The 21,331-nt window shown below is 43.3% G+C and overlaps 1 protein-coding gene across 3 annotated transcripts in view; it reads left to right on the forward strand.

The window, feature by feature from the left end:
- Positions 1-21,331, forward strand: part of LOC112260390 (thymocyte selection-associated high mobility group box protein TOX-like) — a 58,834-nt gene that overhangs the window by 37,119 nt on the left and 384 nt on the right. For 2 of the 3 annotated variants that reach the window (XM_042328690.1, XM_042328688.1), the window contains 7 exons: positions 2,865-3,110; positions 8,725-8,976; positions 10,041-10,265; positions 11,879-11,959; positions 12,190-12,630; positions 18,727-18,869; positions 20,882-21,331. The exon at positions 20,882-21,331 is cut by the window's right edge and continues 384 nt beyond it. In XM_042328690.1, coding sequence (XP_042184624.1) covers positions 2,865-3,110; positions 8,725-8,976; positions 10,041-10,265; positions 11,879-11,959; positions 12,190-12,630; positions 18,727-18,869; positions 20,882-20,918 — 1,425 coding nt within the window. In that variant the 3' untranslated portion in view covers positions 20,919-21,331. The remainder of the gene's footprint in view (positions 1-2,864; positions 3,111-8,724; positions 8,977-10,040; positions 10,266-11,878; positions 11,960-12,189; positions 12,631-18,726; positions 18,870-20,881) is intronic. The other variant, XM_042328689.1, reaches the window with a different exon arrangement.

Below are 21,331 nucleotides of genomic sequence, written 5' to 3' on the forward strand. Positions count from 1 at the left end.
TTTTTTTTTTTTTTTTTTTTTTTTTTTATATATACATATATATATATATATATATATATATATATATATATATATATATTCAGGACGAGGCTTGATATTAGAAAAGGTGCTTACACGGGGCAATATGAAGGTTTTGGTTTTGACAAATGAATGGCTTGGTAATACGGCCTTCCGATACTGTCCATGTTAGTTTGGAGGAAAAAAAATGATTTAGGGTGCTAATTAGCACAAGGCTACAGCTGTGTGGGCGTACTGTATCTGTACTGGAGGTACAATATGTTACCTATCTTTCTATTTTTATTCACTACAGATGGTGTCGGTGTGTTAGAATGGGAGGACAACATGAAACAACACGTCGTGTTTGTCTTCATCATATTATCCGAGACCAAATAGACTGAACAGTAACAAATATCACTGTATTGACCTCTGATACCATGACCTGGACATCCAATTCATCACCTTTAGAACAAATTAAAATAACGTCAGTAATAGACAGGATGATCTCTCTCTCTGTCTCTCACTCACTCTCTCTCTCTCTCTCTGCCTTTTTCTCTTTCTCTCTCTGCCTCTCTCACTCTGCCTCTCTCTCTCCGCTTCTCTCTCTCTGCCTCTCTCTCTGCTTCTCTCTCTCTTTCTGCCTCTCTCTCTGCCTTTCTCTCTCTGTCTGTCTCTCTCTCTGCTTCTCTCTCTCTTGCTGCCTCTCTCTCTCTGCCTCTCTCTCTCTCTGCCTTTCTCTCTCTGTCTGCCTCTCTCTCTGCTTCTCTCTCTCTTTCTGCCTCTCTCTCTCTCTGCCTTTCTCTCTCTGTCTGCCTCTCTCTCTGCTTCTCTCTCTCTTGCTGCCTCTCTCTCTCTCTCTCTCTCTCTCTGCCTCTCTCTCTCTCAATTGGAGATTTGTCTCTCTTCTCTCGTGTTGATCACGTGGTATGCAGCAGCACGCCATCACTCTCAAGTTAGACATAATGTTGCTGTGTGTCTGGCTTCTGAGCAAACAACCCAAGTTCTCCCAAGACTCTTCAGTGTGAGTTATCAGAAAACCAGAGTAAAGATGGGTGTGTTTTTCTAGGAGGGCCGCAGAATGTAATAACAACGACTACACCAGAACTCTGCACAGGAAGTGACAGTTATATAACTGTCATGTTTGTTGTTGTTATGTAATTATCAATGTTTTATGCCCATACTTTAAAACGTCTTTGACACAACATTGACTTGGCCTTTTCCGTTCCTATATAAGGTATTTCTGTAGGCCTATGTATCGTGAAAATGAAATAATTGGTCAAATTTGAAGTATCAATATCAAAGTAACCATAGACAACAACAATTGTGGCATCTGTTGTTGTTTTTACGACAGCTAAATAATGTATTGTTCCTGAAAACCTTACTGTATGAATTATGCCAACGTATTTCACACCAACCAAAGTTGACATCTGCGAGAGGAAACACAATCAAATATGCAAATGTGTGCACAACGTTGGCTTTCGGCAGGGAAGGAAAGAGAAGTCGAAGGAAGCTCATTAAAACGATTATTGCCATCTTTTGGAAGAACAGTTGGGCTGCTATTTATTTCAGTAGTGATAGGTTTCTGAACTGATTCTCTGCCTAATTGCCTGGAGTTGGCTTTCTGTCAGCTCCATTTTGTTTTCAGCAAAATAAAAGCTGTAAATTAGCCGTAATGAAAATCTTGGAGGGAATCAACAAGGAGTTAGTAGAGGCAGAACGTAACTCCTGAGCCCGCCAATGATGCTGGGAAAAGAAGTCACTTCTGGGGGAGAGAGAAAAAGAAAACATTTCAAGTATCAGAAGGTTGACTTGTTGTGCTGTCTTCTTTTGGAAAGCTTCACCGAGTTAACTGAAACCTTCCGAGTCGTACTGATCAAGAGCAATTGAACGTGTTAAATAGTTCTCTCCCTTGATGGAAATAATTCCTCTTCCAGAGCTGTATAGATGTAGATCATACCTCATATTTCCTGTTGATTCAAAGTGATTGCAGTTTGTTGCAGTGTTTACCAAATAATTCATGTCTTTGCCTCAGATTTATACCGCCTTTCATCTTCCTTGGCTGTTTTACATTTTTCCCCGGCGAGCTATAAAGGGGTCGAAAGAGATTGGGAGGGAGGGAAGGACATAGGGCTTTTAAAAGACATAGAATACAGCACAGCCAAGTGGAACTGACTGTCAAGGCGCATAAAAGAAGCCTTTCGTGTGTAGTTAATGAGGGAACATTTACATACATTTATCTATGCTCAAACCCCCTTTTATTTAGCCCGAATCATTGAAAAACATGCCCAAATACATTCACACACATTTGTTGACATGCAAAATGAGATTATATGTATCCTATGTGTAGTTGATCATTAATGCATTAATTAATTCAAGTAATCATGATTGCATCAACGATGATGATTAATCCTCATTGTTGGTATCGTTGATCATTAAAAAAAATTGTTTGAGGCTGTGTACATCATTAGTCCTAATTGCCTACTAATAATAGCATCAATTCACAAGGTATTTACAGACGTCCCATTGCACAGTCTTAATAAAGACTCATGGAACCATAGTAGTCTATTAATGAGGACTAGAATGATCTGATGTAATCTGCATGTTCTGTATTGCAGTGCTGTAGCTGAGCGTTAGTGTTATAATACTGTAATAATAATGAATTGGATTTATTTTCCAGTCACTCAAAGAGCTTTACATTGTCCACTACTACCAAAGTGTAGCATCCACCTCTATTATGTTCCTAGGCCTAATGTGTTTGACTGCCCAGTTTGGGTGGACTTGCATATCCACTTAAAAACATTTGCTAAATGATCATTTTTTGATATTATTTCTTCTCTAATGTTTTTTCCTCTCCTCTTATTTTCCAGTCCTACCCAGTGCCCAGTTTGGGGGATGAAGACTTCAACATTCCCCCCATCACGCCTCCCACCATCCCAGAACACATGCTGCACCCCCACCTACCAGAGTCGGAGTCTGGCTCCTACCACCCACTGGCACCCTCTCACTCCCAGAGTGGCCTGCACCCCTTCCACTTGCAGGGAATGGACATGATGGGTCAGGATGGAGGGCTGTTAAGCCAAAATGGCGGCCTAATGTCCAGCACCCTGTCTGTGGTGAGTCTAGCCTGATGCCACGAGCAAGCAGTGTGCAGAGATCACTGTAAATACGTAAGTGGGTTTTTCTGTTCTGGATGGCAGCTGTGGGTGCAGGCACGTGTTCCATCCCAGCAACAACACACCTCATCCAACTAATCAAGGTCTTGACGATTAGCCGGTTAGTTCAGTCATATGTGTTAGCACTGGGAAAGAACAAAAGCCTGGATAACACATTGGGTCTCCGGGACCAGGATCGAGGAACAGTGTTCTTTTGGATGACCCATGAGTTGTCAGTTGGTTGATTAAGCTTTTCCCCTTCATTTCATTCGAAATTGAAAAACAAACTGGTGGGGTGACATTCAGCAGAAATACGCTCAATTCAAGTCTTGACTTTTCAAGAAGTGGAGAAATGAAACCTAAACTTTTGGATTTGTCTTTCCTTGCAGAAACCTCACGATGTGATAGGTGACATGACTAATCGTGGTTTACCACTCTGCATAGGTATTGGACCTAAATCTCCCATTCAAGTCAAAGTGAAACTTCTCACGTCCCGCTCTCAGCCAGAGGTTCTTTCTGTCCTTGGCCATGTTCATCATGTTCACCGATAAACAACAATATTATGTCTCAACAGCACCTTCACCACTGAGGAACGACATGATTGCACTGTGTGCTGTCTACATGCTCTTCATGATTTTCCCTGCTGCATATTTATTTCCATTAATCAGACAGGTGTAGCTGTGTAGCTCCACACAACCCTGTTCTTGAACCATATAACCCAATTTCGGGTTTTCAATGTGGAGCTTAAAGGTCCAGCACAGTCAAAATCATGTTTTTAATCAAAAATGTCCTGATATTTGAATGGAACCAGATCAAAGTAGGATGACCAAAGTATGAAAAATGACTGTAGCTGGTACATTGCTAGGTTTTGGTCCGCTCCCTTGTGTCAAAAATTAGAGTTCAGGAGGCGGGATTATTAAGGGCATAGTTTGACATTTCAGTAATTTAGCTGAAGCTCTTATGCAGAGCGACTTACAAGAGCAATTAGGGTTATGTGCCTTGCTCAAGGGCACATTGGCAGGTTTTTCACCTAGTCAGCTCTGGGATTTTAACCAGTGACCTTATGGTTAATGGCCCAATGCTCTTAACCGCTAGGCTATCTGCCTCCCTATCACAACGAAGCCCCTCATTTTAATACACCAATGGTAACATCTTATTCTCTTACCTAATTTAAATAATACCACCTTGTAACTATCATCACAGGATGTGTGTTCGCAGAGGGCTGTGGTTTGCATAGCTAGCTCGGTAGTCTACTGGTGCCAAAATTTGACTTGTGTCAGCAAAGATACTTACAAGTTTCCCTTTCATCTGTGTCTGCTGTTAGCTAGTTACTGGCATACAGAGGAGGCTGATGAGAGGAGATATAGGAGGATAGGCTCATTGTAATGGGTGGAGTGGAATGAATGGAATTAAGCCTCACTGAATTTACTCAAATTCTGAGCATTTTTTTCATCTCCCAAAAATATTATTGGTGATGTTTTGGTCACTTAAAAGGCTATTTTACATTTGAATCAGAATAACTGTGCGGGAACTTTAATGATTTCCAAGTTTGGCCATCACAGCCTATTTTCCACTTTAAGCCAAGCATTTTAGCTACCACTATATTATGTTTCACATTCACTCGGTAGCTAAAACACTTCGAAACATGAGTGTTTTCTATTGCTCAGCATTCGTAAACTACTTTTACTAAAAGGAAATAGGAGCTCGGATAGGATGACGTGCCGGCTGAAAGATTCCCCAGATTGACAAAGGGCATTTTGTTCCCGTTCACCTTAATGTTCTCACAGAACATCCATTTAGAGTGGCTATGAATTATGGTTGCCAGGCAACGGGGCCGAGAGCTTGTTGCCACGGCGAGGAATGAAAGAGGCTGGTCGATTCTATTGGTCTGGGGCATTAGCCTCATGTCTTCTTCTATACGTTTAGCCTTCATTCTCTCAGTCTCTGGCCATTCATTGTTATTAAGCACCGATAGTTGATTATAATGAACGCCATTTGAGTAAGTGTTAGATTAATAGGTAAATCGTCTAAGAGAAATTCACTTCTGCAGATGGGATTTTTTTCACAGAACTGGGGATAAAAGCAGTGTATCGTCTAACCTTTTAAATTGCGGAAGATATTGAGAAAAATGTCTGGTTCAGGGAAAACGATGTAGGCCTACAGATAAGTAGTTTCCTCTCCCCGTAGTTTTAAATGGACTAAATTACAATCTCATTTACATTTTTATATTTTTTTACCAGCATTCCACTGAAACCAATTTCCTGTTTGTAATGCACTCATTTGCCATTTATTTCCCATATTAATCCATCCACATGTTATTGTATCAACAATTTATCTGTAGGCCTATATCGTATTCCCAGAACCAGACATTTTTCTGAATATCATCCCAATTTACAAGGTTAAAAGACACACTGCAGATGTGAATTTCTCTTAGACGATTTACCTATTAATATAACACTTACTCAAATGGCGTCGGTGCTTTGATAAATGAATGGCCAGAGACTATACCATAAGATATGCATTGTTGGAGACAGACAGAGATAAAAGAATCCTTGGCATCCATTCATATTAGTGTCATAATGATGACCTGGCTTGTGACTCACCTCTGATCATTCTGAAAGTTCCCCCACGTCGCCATGGGGATTAGGTTGTGTTCCGCTGTTACTGGCGGTTACCAAACGGCCCGACACCAAACCCCCCCGTTTTAGTTACACCCACATCACCCTTTTTTCCCTTACCACATCACCCAGGCCCTATCTGGCTGTACCAACAGTCACACATCTGTATAGGGAGAGGAGGTGTTCAGTGGGTGAGCTGCTCTAAGGGGAAAGATTGGTTAGCCTGTGTACCAGTCTGCTCTTGCCGCCTTGTCATGTTTGTCATGACAACAACAACACAACACTGACCTTAGATCAGTATTTTGAATTGGATTTTATTTTCAGAATATAATCCTTACAAGGATCATGTTAAATATTGGACGATTGCTTTGTGTTCTGGACAGGTTCCGAAATTAAACTCAATTAATTTCTTAGCTACATTAACTCTAGAGTACAATCGATTTCCTTCACTATGGAAAAAAGCATTAACTCTATGCATTTCTTAGATGTACTTGTTACAAAGAAGGGATGATCTCTTAAGTACTGCAGTTTACAGAAAACCTACAGATAAAAACACTGTTTTGACAGCTGATAGTTACCACCCTCTCCCCCTAAAAAGAGGTTTACTAGTAAGCCAACTTCATCGACTGAGTAGCATCTGTGACACAGAGGAAGAATATGATAGACAATCAAATTCTCTCAAGCGTTTTTTTCTCTCGCTTGAGACGATACCCTGATACCTGGCTTGTCAAAAGCTTGAACAGAAGCTAGTTACTTAATAAATCCCGACAAAACAGAAGAAACCGTTTTCTGTGAACTATATACCTACTTTCAATGACAGCTGTAATGGCATCAAGTCTATTGCCAAGAAACATTGGCAGATATTATCCTCAGACTCCTCTTTAAATTCCGCCTTCCAGAATCCACCTTCATTCACCTATAAACGATCAAGAAACCCATCAAGCAGGCCTTCATAGAAGGATGCTTCCCATGTACCTCTTGTAGCACCATAAGAAACTGTTCTAATGTTGTGTGCCCTCAGACTTCTAGGACCTATCAAATAAAGTCATGTGTAACTTGCCCTACGAAAGGAGTTATGTTACAGTGTTCTTGTAATAAGGTTTGTATTGAAGAAGAAAAAAACATCCCGCGTCTTGAAAGTACGACTTGGAGAACATAAAAGTACTGCTCGACGTCAAGACATCGCCTCGCCGTTTGCGAGACACTTTTATAGGGCAAAATCATTCTGTTATGAATTGCGTCGCCTCGGGATGGGAAAAGTTCATCCAGCGCGTAGAGGGCGGGACTATTGACAACAAATGACTCCACAGAGAAGCCATGTGGACATATAAATACAATTCTGTATCTCCACACGGTTTAAATTAATAATTTGATTTCACCTCCTTCCTATAAGCCAAATTTAGACTGTTATACAGGAACACTGTCCTTATCAGATTTTGTCGGCCCCACATATTTATGAACGGCTGTGCCTGAAGTCCTTTGTGGCCGGGCTATCTCATGAATTGATGTGATGTATTTAGGTGTGCGGACACCTGGGGGGCGATTGATTTGTGATTTGCCCTCCGTGCCCTCTCCCATACCCTATAATTCTGTATTTCTTTGTGAATCATTTGTAAGAAGGTAGACCAGAAAAGCCACATCTCTGATAGGCAGATGAGTGGCAACCCTGATTAGAACCACCTGCTGCCCATCTGTTGTTCTTTACAAATGCTGTTTTGAATTCAAATAAAATTGTATCTATCCCTGAAAATAATTACAAACAATGAATAATCAAGTAAGCTTTATGCAACATCTTTTTGAGTGCGAACCCATTACACCTTTTTGTTTGACTGAATTCACGGGTTTCATGCACCAGCCAGGCTTGTGGGAGAGCGCCATGGTTCTCTTTTGATCAGTATGTATGACCATCTCCAAGAGGTCGTGGTGACATAAGCTGTTCTACTTAGTTCATTGACTTTCATTGAACCAGAAAAAAAGCAGAGAAGGGGCCTCCCGACTGGGGCTGCGGTCTAAGGCACTGCATCACAGTGCTAGAGGCGTCACTACAGATCCGGGTTCGATCCCGGGCTGTGTCGCAGCCAAACGGGAGACCTATGAGGCGGCGCACAATTGGCCTAGCGACGTCCGGGTTAGGGGAGGGTTTGGCCGACTGGGATGTCCAGGTCCCATCGCGTTCTAGCGACTCCTGTGGCAGGCTGGGCGTAATGCATGCTGACTTCAATCGCCAGCTGTACGGTGTTTCCTCTGACACATTGGTGTGGCTGGTTTCCGGTTTTAAGCGAGCAGTGCGGCTTGGCAGGGTCGTGTTTCGGAGGACGCAATGCTCTTGACCTTCGCCTCTCCCGAGTCTGTACGGGAGTTGCAGCGATGTTACAAGACTGTAACTACCAATTGGATATCACGAACACGGGGTAAAAAAGTAAGAAAAAAGCAGAAAAAAACAGCGAGGGGGTGTCTCGCTTCCTCTTCCATCTCTGATATAAGGGGTTAAGGTGTTAGTTAGCTGGAGGGGATGGATGGGGTTAATTCTCTGTAGATTATACAGTTAACAGGAGTCACCTGTCCTGGTGTTGATGTAAGCCCCTCCTGTCAGGGACATTGTGTAGGACACTGTGTCAGGGACAATAGCAGGCGTGAGGCGTCGCTCACGGCACCTGTCAGTGCCTATGGTAGCAGGTGACCTGGCCACACTCAGGAAGGGAGGGGCCACACGGAGGGGAGCTATTCAATCAAACCAAATAGACCAAAATGACGTTGTCCCTGTGCTGAAGGATGCAAGTTGTATCAGTCATGGTTGAAACAATGCTCAGTGTGTGAAGGAAAATTTGTGAGTATTTGTGTGAACAAGCAGATGTTTCAAGAGTGTTTCTAAGAGTAGGTTAACCATTGTCAAGAGTAACATTATTGTATGCCATTTTTATGCCATTTAAAAACCAATCTACATTGTTTTTTCTCAGATGCAACAAATGGTCAATTCCGATTCCCGGTACAGCAGCCATCAGCCAATGGAAGCGCTCAGACCCAGGAGCCAATCAGGCATGGGACATCAGAGTCAGCTGACCACCATCAACCAATCACAACTCAATGCCCAGTTGGGACTGAGCGGGAACAACATTACCCATAATTCCCCATCTCCCCCTGGGAGCAAGTCGGCCACACCCTCTCCTTCTAGTTCCGTACATGAGGATGACAATGAAGAATCAATAAAGGTGAGCATAGGGATGGATACATACATGCACGTGTGTGGCAGGCAGGCACACACTCACACACACACAGAGAGCACAGAGAGAGAGAGAGAGAGAACCGACACACGTGAACATATACACACGCACAAAACAACTAACTTCCTTATTATACAGCCCCACACACACACGCACACACACACACACGCATGCACATAGACACACATACACCTATTTGTATAAGTGTGAGTCATCTGTAACCTTTGTGCCATTACATTTGTTTACCCTTTCCCTTGGAGAAGGGAGTCACAGTGGAGAGCTGCTATCTTAATGCTTATGTGATTGCTCATACAATGGTGCCATTTTCCATGCATATACAACACTATATGGAAATCAAACCAACGGGTACTTTTCCCAAACACCTTTGCCATATTCCACACCCTTATTTCCACCGTATGTTTTAACTGCAAATAGCAATCTTTTAGAAAATGAAACTATTTCAATATTTTATGTGCCCCTCTGGAAAAATCCTTATGTTTAATTTAGTGGAGTATAAAATCTAATGCGGTCAACATTTCAGAAATGTGCACTGCGCTATTCAGAGTTATGGCTATTTCTGTGTTTCCTGTATAAAGCCATTTCTAAACATATTCATAAATTGATGGATAAATGAAAGTCTTGCATAGTTGTAACTACCGGTACTAACATCTGTCAAGGTCTTTTTATACAGAAATGATTTCTATCTGTTTGCAAACTCTCACATTCATGGTCATGTTCATTATCTCACATAGAAAACAAATTGTTTTAAACGGTACGTTCCTACTGGACAAGAGCAGGTAAATAAACCAAAATATTTATGAATGTTCTGGAAAATGTTAGGAAGGATATACAGTCAACATTTTAAATAGTGCCCTGAGTTTTTCCTGATCATGGTAAGGAAAAACTCTGTGTCCTACAGTATACTGTACATAGCGTATCTACTATTAAAGTCCATTCTGATCTATTTAAACAATCAACACTCACTCTTCACACACTTTGCTCACTCCAGAAGCACATATAGTCTGACCATTCCTTCCTCCTTTCTTCATCAGGCAGAGAAGCGACCGGCAGCGGTCGAGACGCCCAAAAAGCCCAAGACCCCCAAGAAGAAGAAGAAGAAGGACCCCAACGAACCCTCAAAGCCAGTTTCTGCCTACGCCCTGTTCTTCAGAGACACCCAGGCAGCCATCAAGGGCTCCAACCCTAATGCTACCTTTGGAGAGGTGTCCAAGATAGTGGCCTCCATGTGGGACGGCCTCGGAGAGGAACAGAAACAGGTACGGCCCCGATAGTACAATGCATCCTCCTACCTCCTCAGACCTCTTCACCTACACTTCCTTCTTGGACTTCATTAGACAGGATCCGCCCCACTCTGACGCTATAGAATAGATGATAATATACACGGAGTACACCAAGCTTTAGGAATTCCTTCCTAATATGGAGTTACACACCCTTTTGCCCTCAGCACAGCCTCTATTCGTCGGGGCGGGGACTTTACAAGGTGTTCAAAAGCGTTCCACAGGGATGATGGCCCATGTCGACTCCGATGCTTCGCACAGTTGTGTCAAGTTGGCTGGATGTCCTTTCGGTGGTGGACCATTCTTGAAACACACTGGAAACTGTTGAGCGTGAAAACCCCAGCAGCGTTGCAGTTCTTGACACAAAGCGGTGCGCCTGGCACCTACTACCATACCCTGTTCAAGGGCACTTCAATCTTTTCTCTTGCCCAGTCACCCTCTGAATGGCACACAGACACAATCCATGTCTCAATGGTCTCAAGGCTTAACATGTTTCATTTAACCTGTCTCCTCCCCTTCAGCTACACTGAAGTTTATTTAACAAGTCACACCAATAAGGGATCACAGCTCTCCCCTAGATTCACCTATTCAGTTTATGTCATGGAAAGAGCAGGTGTTCTTAATGTTTTGTACACTCAGTGTATTAGATTATAAAATAATAGAGTATAAGGCTATTGTTCTCACAAAAAAAAGAGGGAGAAAAAGTTGATGAAAAAAACAACATTAAATCCTTTTCACGGTTTCACAGTAGAAGTAGCTAGTGGCTCTCTCTGGTCCTGTGGCTCTGCTACTGTGAATGCTACTGTGAATGCTACTGTGTGTTTTGACTTACAAAGGGCCTCTTGACAGAAGCAAATGGAAGAGAAAGCTTTTACATATTTATTCTAGTAAGCGCCGTGCTATTGTCCTATTACAAACGCGCACATGCACACACACACACACTCACTCACACACTCACAGAAACACATTTTCAAACAAACACACACACACACACACACACACACACACACACACACACACACACTCACAGAAACACATTTTCAAACAAACACACACACACACACACACACACACACACACACAGAAACACATTTTCAAACACACACACACACACACACACACACCCCCCTCCAGTGTGGCGTAGAGCTGCATACAGAGAGGAGCATAGCAGTAAAGGTGGAGAAGGATGTCTGTCTGAGGACAGGACAGTGTATTTCCTGGAGAGAACAGCAACAGCTCGGAAGACAGACAGACAGACAGACAGACAGACAGACAGACAGACAGACAGACAGACAGACAGACAGACAGACAGACAGACAGACAGACAGACAGACAGACAGACAGACAGACAGACAGACAGACAGACAGACAGACAGACAGACAGACAGACAGACAGACAGACAGACAGACAAAAACAGACGGATGGATGGATTGTGAAGAGGAACAATCTAGTTCTGGAAACCTTTTGAGTATTATTTAGCATTATAATAGCTTCATAGGACATAAACACTAACCCCGGTAGATGGGTTTATTTCTAGGAATGAAGTAGTTTGGCAACTGAAGTGCAATGTTTACTGTTCTGTCTTTTATAGGTGTACAAAAAGAAGACAGAGACTGCCAAGAAGGAATACCTGAAGCAGCTGGCTGCATACAGAGCAAGCCTGGTCTCACAGGTAGGGACCAGAACCAGACATAACCTGGGAGCTGTAGTTCTTCTACCGTGATACGTCTTCATAAGAGCAGTGGTCAGTTGACTCTGTAGGACTCTGGTATCACTGTTGTGCTCTCTCTCCCGCTTCCATCTCTCGCTTTCCCATCTCTGTCTTTCCAACTCCTTCTCCCGTCTTCCTTTCTCTGTCCTCTCTCTCTCTTTATCTCTCCCTCCCTCCGTCTCTCCCTTCAGAGTTACAATGAGCCAGGTGAGGTCAAAGTGTCCCAGGCCTCCTCCATGCTGGGCCCCAAGCCCCCCGTGTTCCCCGGATCAGGCCACCAGCACCCCCAGCAGCACCCCCACCCCCATCACTCCCACCCCAGCCTCTACATGAGCCACCCCTACCACCACCAGAGCCACCACCCCCACCCCCACCACCAGCAACAGCAGTCCCAGCAGCACCAGGCCGGCCTCAGCCCCCACCTGTCCCCCCTCCAGGGTCTCTCCCGGGGGGTGACCCCCCGGCCCAGTGGACCCCATTCAGGTGGGGTGTCTCTGGGCAGCATGGCGGCGGTGTCCCCCCCTCCTTTCCAGATCAGCCCGCCGCTCCACTCCCACTCCCACCTAGGAATGCACCACCAGCAACAGCTCGGAGGACACCCGCTGTCTCTGCACTCACCCTCAATGGGACAGGTTAGTTGAACAGGCACACACACACACATGCCCAAATGCATAAAAACACACTCAAAATCAAATCACATTTTATGTATTACATGCGCCGAATACAACAGGTGGAGACTTTACCGTGAAATGCTTACTTACAAGGCATTAATCAACAATGCAGTTTTGAGAAAAACAAGAATTAAGAAAACATTTACTAAATAAACAAACGTTTTTTTTTTTTAAAGAACAAGTAACACAATAAAATAACATTTACGAGGCTATATATACAAGGGGTACCGGTACCCAGTAAATGTGTGGAGGTACAGGATAATTGAGGTAATAAAGTGACTATGCGTAGATAGCAGCGGCGTAAAAAAAACTGGGGGTCAATGCAAATAGTCCAGGAAGTCATTTGACTAGCTGTTCAGCACTGTTATGGCTTGGGGGTAGAAGCTGTTAAGGGCTCTTTTGGACTTAGACTTGGCACTCCGGTACAGCTTGCCATACTGTAGCAGAGAGAACCGTCTATGACTAGGGTGGCTGGAGTCTTTGGCAATTTTTAGGGCCTTCCTTTGACACTGCCTGGTATAGAGGTCCTAGATGGCAGGAAGCTTGGCCCCAGTGATGGGCCGTACTTACTACCCTCTGTAGCGCCTTGCGGTCGGATGCCGAGCAGTTGCCATACCAGGTGGTGATGCAATCAGTCAGCTGTAGAACTTTTTGAGGATCTGAGGACCCATGTCAAATCTCCTGAGGGGGGATAGGTGTTGTCATGCCCTCTTCACAACTGTCTTGGTGTGTTTGGACCATGTTAGTTTGTTGGTGATATGGACACCAAGGAACTTGAAGTTCTAGACCTGCTCCACTGCAGCCCCGTCGATGAGAATGGGGCATGTTCAGCCCTCCTTTTCCTGTATGCCACGATCATCTCCCTTGTCACATTGAGGGAGAGGTTGTTGTCCTGGCACCACACTGCCAGGTCTCTGACCTCCGCCCTATAGGCTGTCTCATTGTTGTTGGTGATCAGGCCTACCACCGTTGTATTGTCGGCAAACTTAATGATGGTGTTGGAGTCGTGCTTGGCCACACAGTCGTGAGTGAACAAGGAGTGTAGGAGGGGACTAAGCACGCACCCCTGAGGGGCTCCTGTGTTGAGGATCAGTGTGGCAGATGTGTTGTTGCCTACACTTACCACCTGGGGACAGCCCATCAGGAAGTCCAGGATCCAGTTGCAGAGGAGGGTGTTTAGTCCCAGGGTCCTTAGCTTAGTGATGAGCTTTGAGGGCACTAACGCTGAGCTGTAGTCAATGAACAGCATTGTGGCCCAGGTGAGTTCAACACACATGCAAAAACACACACTCAAGTGCGCACACAAACACACAATGTACATATTATGCATATTGTGGTTATACACTCAGACATGGTCACCTACAATGTACAGCTTCAAACACTTTGCACACCATTTTTTGGTGTTGCCAAAATGCAATCTGTAAAACTATGTTTAGTGCTATATTGGCGGTAAATACACCAAGTATATGACAAGGGAACAACAGCCCCACCTTTTTCATTGCCATTCATTCTATTTTGCCCATATTCTTGATGAAGAATGTTAAGCTCACTGCTATGAGACCACAACATCAACCAAATACGCTAAATAGCGCTGCTAATAACTCTATATTGAAAATACTGTGATTGAAGAAAAATAGTTCAGAGGTTAAATTATTTAAAAAATATATCATCTCTACATACTTTCTACCTGACGTTAGTTGTTTAAGTTGAGACTGCAGTATTTTTCATAAAAAGTCAGTAAATTAATGTTTTATGTATTTTTTACTGAGTCACTATGGACCCGTTCAAAACCTCGACCCACCGGTTGAGAATCACAGTTATAGATGATTCATTTCAATGTTATTTACAATCATATCCGGTCCCTTCATGTGCCAGAGATTGAAGGCAAGATAGGATGTATTCATACTACTGCCAGTCTAATACTGTACATTCACATTACACACACTCTTTCTCTCTATCCCTGTTTTTCGTTTTTCTCTCAAAAACACAACTCCCCTACACACACGCACACATAGCCACACACACAATCCCCCATTTTCCATTTTCTCCCAGTAATAAACAAATGCATTAGGCTGAGGATGTTATATAAGGGCACCAACAGCAGCACATTGAGATTGATGAATGCATCAGTGGTGGAGACAAAACGCACAGGCAGGCAGGGCTATCTGATGAAGCCAGTCTAGCAGACAGGACAGGACACATACACAGGAAATGAGATGAGTTCTCTGTAGGGGCTAGTCAACAACGCAGATTGGAAAAAGGGAAGTGGACCTCTCTCTTTCGCTCTCTCTCTCTCACTCTCTGGACCTTAGATACAGAATACATACAAGAATGCAAACTGTACATCGGAATTGTATTTTAAAAGTAACTGACCCCTTCAGAGGTTAAATCACCCATCCGTTTCTATGCACAAAAACACCCAGTTTCGCTGCCTCACTAATGCAACAGACATTTTGTCCTGAGGAAAATCAACAACAACAAATAAACCACAGAAGATATATCCGAGAGGGGGCTCTGTATAATATTAGAGGAGATGTTACCACAGGATCAGCTTTACTCCCTGTACAATCTAACATGACCCACTGTCTTTTCCCTTTCGGCAACTACTTTTGAGCTCCATAGGGTGGTGTCATTTGAGAGGGACATTAGTTTAATAAGAGGACTAGGTTATCAGGTATCAACGGGACCAGGTCGTTATGGAAACGGGTATCCAGGGGAACAGGTGACATACCTCTTGAGTGAGAGAGAACACTCACCTCCTGATCTCCTGAGCGTGGTACTTAGAATGAATAGCAAAACAAGGGTTGGTGGGAGATCCTAGGTAAAGGCGCTGGGGTGAATGGTAGTTTTCTATGCCACTCACTTCCTAGACGAGTTATATCAATATGGAGGTTAAACAACATATCCTAGTAGTTAGACTGTGTTCTACCACTCTCACCTGTCCAATGTGTTCAGATTATTTAACCTCCTCGGAATATATAATATAAAGGAAAGGGAGCATGTTGATACTGTACACTCTTAGATAAAAAGGTGCTATCTAAAACCTAAAAGGGTTCTTCAGCTGTCCCCATAGGAGAACCCTTTGAAGAACCCTTTTTGGTTCCAGGTAAAAACAATTTTGGGTTCAATGTAGAACCCTAAAAGGTTCTACCTGGAACCAAAAAGGGTTCTGCCTGGAACCAAAAAGGGTTCACCTAAGGGGACAGCTGAAGAACCCTTTTGGAACCCTTTTTTCTAAGAGTGAAGCATTGAGATTGTAGACTTGAGGTACAGTATTCACTAAGCATGCGGGTATCGTTGTTGTTGTTTTTAAGAGCAGGAACTGCCATTTATCTACTCTCAGCAGGCAAGTTAACTGTTGCTGATCGAAGAAAAAAAATAGGGAGGGGGGGGAGGGTGTAGAAGGGTGCCTCAGTCTTCATGCAGATTAGAATATGAATTTGTCTGAAGTCCAATTTTAGATGAGCTGCTTGTATGGGGCTGCCTGTATGGCTGTGTCAGTCCATGGAGAAAAGGGGGGGAAGAATGGTTAAACAGAGGTTTGGGTTTGGTTGCCACTAAGCCCCTAGCACTCAGATCCCTCTTTTATTGGGGACTTTTAAATCCCACGGGGAGTAATAATCCTCCCTTGCTCAATTTTGCATATTTTGGTGGGGAGAGAGTGCAAAAAAAAATGCGAGTGCTGAAACTTTTTCCCGTAGTTAATAGAGTAGGGAAACGGGGGAGAGGGGAGGGGGGATGGGTGAGAGAGAGAGAGATAAAAAAAAAGGGGGCAGATGGGGCCTTTGTGATGGAGTGAAGGACAAGAATTTGTGGAACAATGCCTGAATAGGTAAGAGTCTGAGGAGGAGAAGAGAACTCAGCCACCTGCTGTCCCCTCTCTTTCAGAGCAGAGCTTGCAGCGTAGCGCCCAGATTCACTTCCCTTTCATACGTAGTCTCTCTCTCTCTCTCTCTCTGTCTGTCTTTCTATCTCTCTGTCTCTCCCTCTGTCTTTCTTTCTCTGTCTGTGTCTTTCTCTGTCTCTATTTCTTTCTCCCCCATCTCCTCTATCTGTCCCACTCCTCCCTCCCTCCCCAATCAAAAAAAGACAAACACTTCAAGAAACCCCAACATTAAAATTTCTGCTCCCCTAATTAAAATAACTACTCCTTTTTTTACTCCCCATCTTCCGTCTCTCCCGCTTCTCCAGCTGGTCAGGCTCCACCTCCTCAGAGTACACTCTCACGTCTACCATTGACTCGCTATAGGGAAGCTCAGTCAATAACCAACTCCCAACAATGACGATGCCCTCATGAGTCATCGTGTCTTGACCAATGTCTATCACAGCTCATTTGAATAGTGTCATACTATAACATAACATGGGAGGTCATTATTTGATGAATTGATTCGTATATATCTGAGTGCCGTACCGCTATAGAGAAGCCTGCAAATACTTTCCCATCCACAGTATCCACAGATCCGTTATCCACAAGCTAGCTAATCTGTTGCTCTTACACATCACAGCACGTGACTTGTATTGGCTGTCATTGGCTTTTTTTGTTGTTATCAGAGACATCAGTGTCGTGGGAATTGCGAGCTGTGGACTCAGACCCCATAACCACTTGTGAGATTCTAACCATCTGTATGTAAATGCAAGGCGCTCATCCTCTTTTGAAGGATAATTCTCCAAGTCTGGCTTATGATTATGTGCACATATGTGCATGCTACCCTGATGCACTTTGCTACGGAAATATATACGAGTTTGATATACTCAGACAACGTTTCGACTCTTAGGTCTTCGTCATGACTGACATTAGAGTCATAGAATTCAATAGAATGCTGTGCCTCTTTTACCATTTATTCTAAATAGACTGATTTGTAATTCATCCATGACCAAGATGGCTCTTTGTTGCTATAAGAGCCACCACTCTTCTGGGAAGGCTTTCCGCTAGATGTTGGAATATTGCTGTGAGGACTTGCTTCCATTCAACCACAAAAGCATTAGGGCATTGATGTTGGGCAATTGGGCCTGGCTCGCAGTCTGCGTTCCAATTCATCCCAAAGGTGTTCGATGGAGTTGAGGTCAGGATTCTGCGCAGGCCAGTCAAGTTCTTCCACACTGATTTCGACAAACCATTTCTGTATGGACCTCGCTTTATGCAGAGGGGCATTGTCATGCTGAAACAGGAAAAGGCCTTCCCCAAACTGTTGCCACAAAGTTGGAAGCACAGAAACGTCTAGAATGTCATTGTACTGTATAATGTATCATTAAGATTACCCTTCAATTGAACTAAGGGGCCAAGCTCAAACCATAAAAACAGCCTCTGGCCATTATTCCTCCTCCACAAAACTTTATAGTTGGAACTAGCAAAACTGTTCACAAGGCATCCGCCAAACCCAGATTTGTCTGCTGGACTGCCAGATGGTGAAGCGTGATTCATCACTCCAGAGAACATGTTTCCACTGCTCCAGAGTCAAATGGCGGCGAGCTTTACACCACTCTAACCGACGCTTGGCATTGTGCATGATGATCTTAGGCTTGTGTGCAGCTGCTTGGCCATGGAAACCCATTTCATGAAGTTCCAGAAGAACAGTTATTGTGCTAACGTTGCTTCCAGAGGCAGTTTGGAACTCGGTAGTGAGTGTTCCAAACCGAGAACAGACGATTTTTACACACTACGCTTTTACACACTACACACTGTGAGCTTGTGTGACCTACCACTTCACGGCTGAGCCGTTGTTGCTCCTAGACATTTCCACTTCACAATAAGAGCACTTACAGCTCTAGCAGAGCAGAAATTTGACAAACGGACTTGTTGGAAAGATGGCATCATATGACGGTACCACGTTAAAAGGCACTGAGCTCTTCATTCCACTGCCAGTGTTTGTCTATGGAGATTGCATGGCTGTGTGCTTGATTGTATACACCTGTCAGCAACGGGTGTGGCTGAAATAGCCGAATCCACTCACTTGAAGGGGTGTCCACATACTAGTGTATCTCTATGAGTAGAATAACACAGATAACACTGGAAAATGGTATCTAATGGTAGACTTTGAATTTTTTTTTTTTTTCCAGGGATTCCCTCTCCAATCAGATTTCCAGAACATGCTCAACTCGTCCGGTGGGCAGGGACTGTCCCCATCCATGGACTACAGACAGGTGTGTCGGAATGGGCCCAGCCAGCACCTCGACTGGACCAGCGAATACTGTGGCAATGGGTAGAAATACTCATCCTTATTTTATATATATATATATATATATTTTAGATTGAACCTATATTTACAGTTGAAGTCAGAAGTTTACATACACTTAGGTTGGAGTCATTAAAACTCGCTTTTCAACCACTCCACAAATTTATTGTTAACAAACTGTAGTTTTGGCAAGTCGGTTAGGACGTTTATCTACTTTGTGCATGACGCAAGTAATTTTTCCAACAATTGTTTACAGGCAGATTATTTCACTTATAATTCACTGTATCACAATTCCAGTGGGTCAGAAGTTTACATACACTGTGCCTTTAAACAACGTGGAAAATTCCAGAAAATGATGTCATGGCTTTAGAAGCTTCTAATAGGCAAAGTGACATCATTTGAGTAAATTGGAGGTGTACCTGTGAATGTATTTTAAGGCTTACCTTCAAACTCAGTGCCTCTTTGCTTGACATCATGGGAAAATCTAAAGAAATAAGCCAAGACTTCAGAAATTTTTTTGTAGACCTCCACAAGTCTGGTTCATCTTTGGGAGCAATTTCCAAATGCCTGAAGGTACCACGTTCATCTGTACAAACAATAGTGCGCAAGTATAAACATCATGGGACCACACAGCCGTCATACCGCTCAGGAAGGAGACGCATTCTATCTCCTAGAGATGAACATACTGTGGTGCGAAATGTGGAAAATCAATCCCAGCACAAGAGCAATGGACCTTGTGAAGATGCTGGAGGAAACAGGTAAAAAAGTATCTATATCCACAGTAAAACGAGTCCTATATTGACATAACCTGAAAGGCCGCTCAGCAAGGAAGAAGCCACTACTCCAAAACCGCCATAAAAAAGCCAGACTACGATTTGCAACTGCACATGGGGATAAAGGTCGTACTTTTTGGAGAAATGTCCTCTGGTCTGATGAAACTAAAATAGAACTGTTTGGCCATGATGACCATCGTGGAAAAAGGGGGAGGCTTGCAAGCCGAAGAACACCATCCCAACCGTGAAGCACGGGGTGGCAGCATCATGTTGTGGGGGTGCATGGCACCATGAGGCAGGAAAATTATGTGGATATATTGAAGCAACATCTCAAGACATCAGTCAGGAAGTTAAAGCTTGGTCGCAAATGGGTGTTCCAAATGGACAATGACCCCAAGCATATTTCCAAAGTTGTGGCAAAATGGCTTAAGGACAACAAAGTCAAGGTATTGGAGTGGCCATCACAAAGCCCTGACTTCAATCCTCTAGAAAATTTGTGGGCAGAAATTGAAAAAGCATGTGCGAGCAAGGAGGCCTCCAAACCTGACTCAGTTACACCAGCTCTGTCAGGAGGAACGGGCCAAAATTCACCCAATTTATTGCAGGAAGCTTGTGGAAGGCTACCCGAAACGTTTGACAAAAGTTTAACAATTTAAAGTCAATGCTATCAAATACTAATTGAGTGCATGTAAACTTCTGACCCACTGGGAATGTGATGAAAGACATAAAAGCTGAAATAAATCATTCTCTCTACTATTATTTGGACATTTCACATTCTTAAAATAAAGTGGTGATCCTAACTAACCTAAGAGAGGTAATTTTTTGCTGGGAATGAAAGTCAGCAATTGTTAAAAACTGAGTTTAAATGTATTTGGCTGAGGTATATGTAAACATCCGACTTCAACTGTAGTATGACAAAGCAGAATGGAGAAACATAGCAGATATGAGAGTATGAATGGAGTTCATATTCAGATTGACCTTTAGGGCCCAGTTATGGACTAAGAAGTACTTTGAATTTAGATTCTATTTTGAGCAAGCTTTGTATTCCAGGAGGAGGCTTAATCGTTGACCAGGAAACTAGCCCTTTATGTATTGCTTAAACATCTGTTAATTAGAACAGTTGCTAACCCAAGTGTCTATCAATCATTCAAATTGTATTTGAAATGTGTTTCATAACACAAAGTCTGTTTAAAAAAACATTGATTGATTATTATTGATTGATTACTATTCATTTTTCTTTGTCGTGGTTCCTCTCTATTCCTTCAGAGCTCTTCAGAGAGACAAGCCTCTGTTCCTGACCTGATCTGACCTCCTAACCTCTACACACCTCCACTCAACCACCCAATGGACCGGATCGCAACCAGACCCGGTCCACATTCAGTCCCACTCTTTATTCACTGAACCAAGGCATGATTATCCTCTCCCCCAGTAGAAAGTCCTTGACCACCACCCCCCACTCTGGCTGAACCATCTGACCAACTGACCGTCACTCAGAAACAAGAAAGGCATAAGCACATATTGCAAAACATCCATATTTTGATATTTGTGATTCTTTATGATCTACCTTGAAAAAAATCATACTGATGTCATGAGTGGGTTTCAGATAGTTTTGTAACAAACACCCTCCCCTGATATTAGATTTTTTTTAAATGTAAAGTTCTGGACTTTTTAATTGTTGGATGGCCATAGAGGCAGAAAGAAAAGGTGCTCAAAGAG

The sequence above is a fragment of the Oncorhynchus tshawytscha genome, linkage group LG10 (genome assembly GCF_018296145.1).
Source record: "Oncorhynchus tshawytscha isolate Ot180627B linkage group LG10, Otsh_v2.0, whole genome shotgun sequence".
In the NCBI taxonomy this organism is placed as follows: Eukaryota; Metazoa; Chordata; class Actinopteri; order Salmoniformes; family Salmonidae; genus Oncorhynchus; species Oncorhynchus tshawytscha.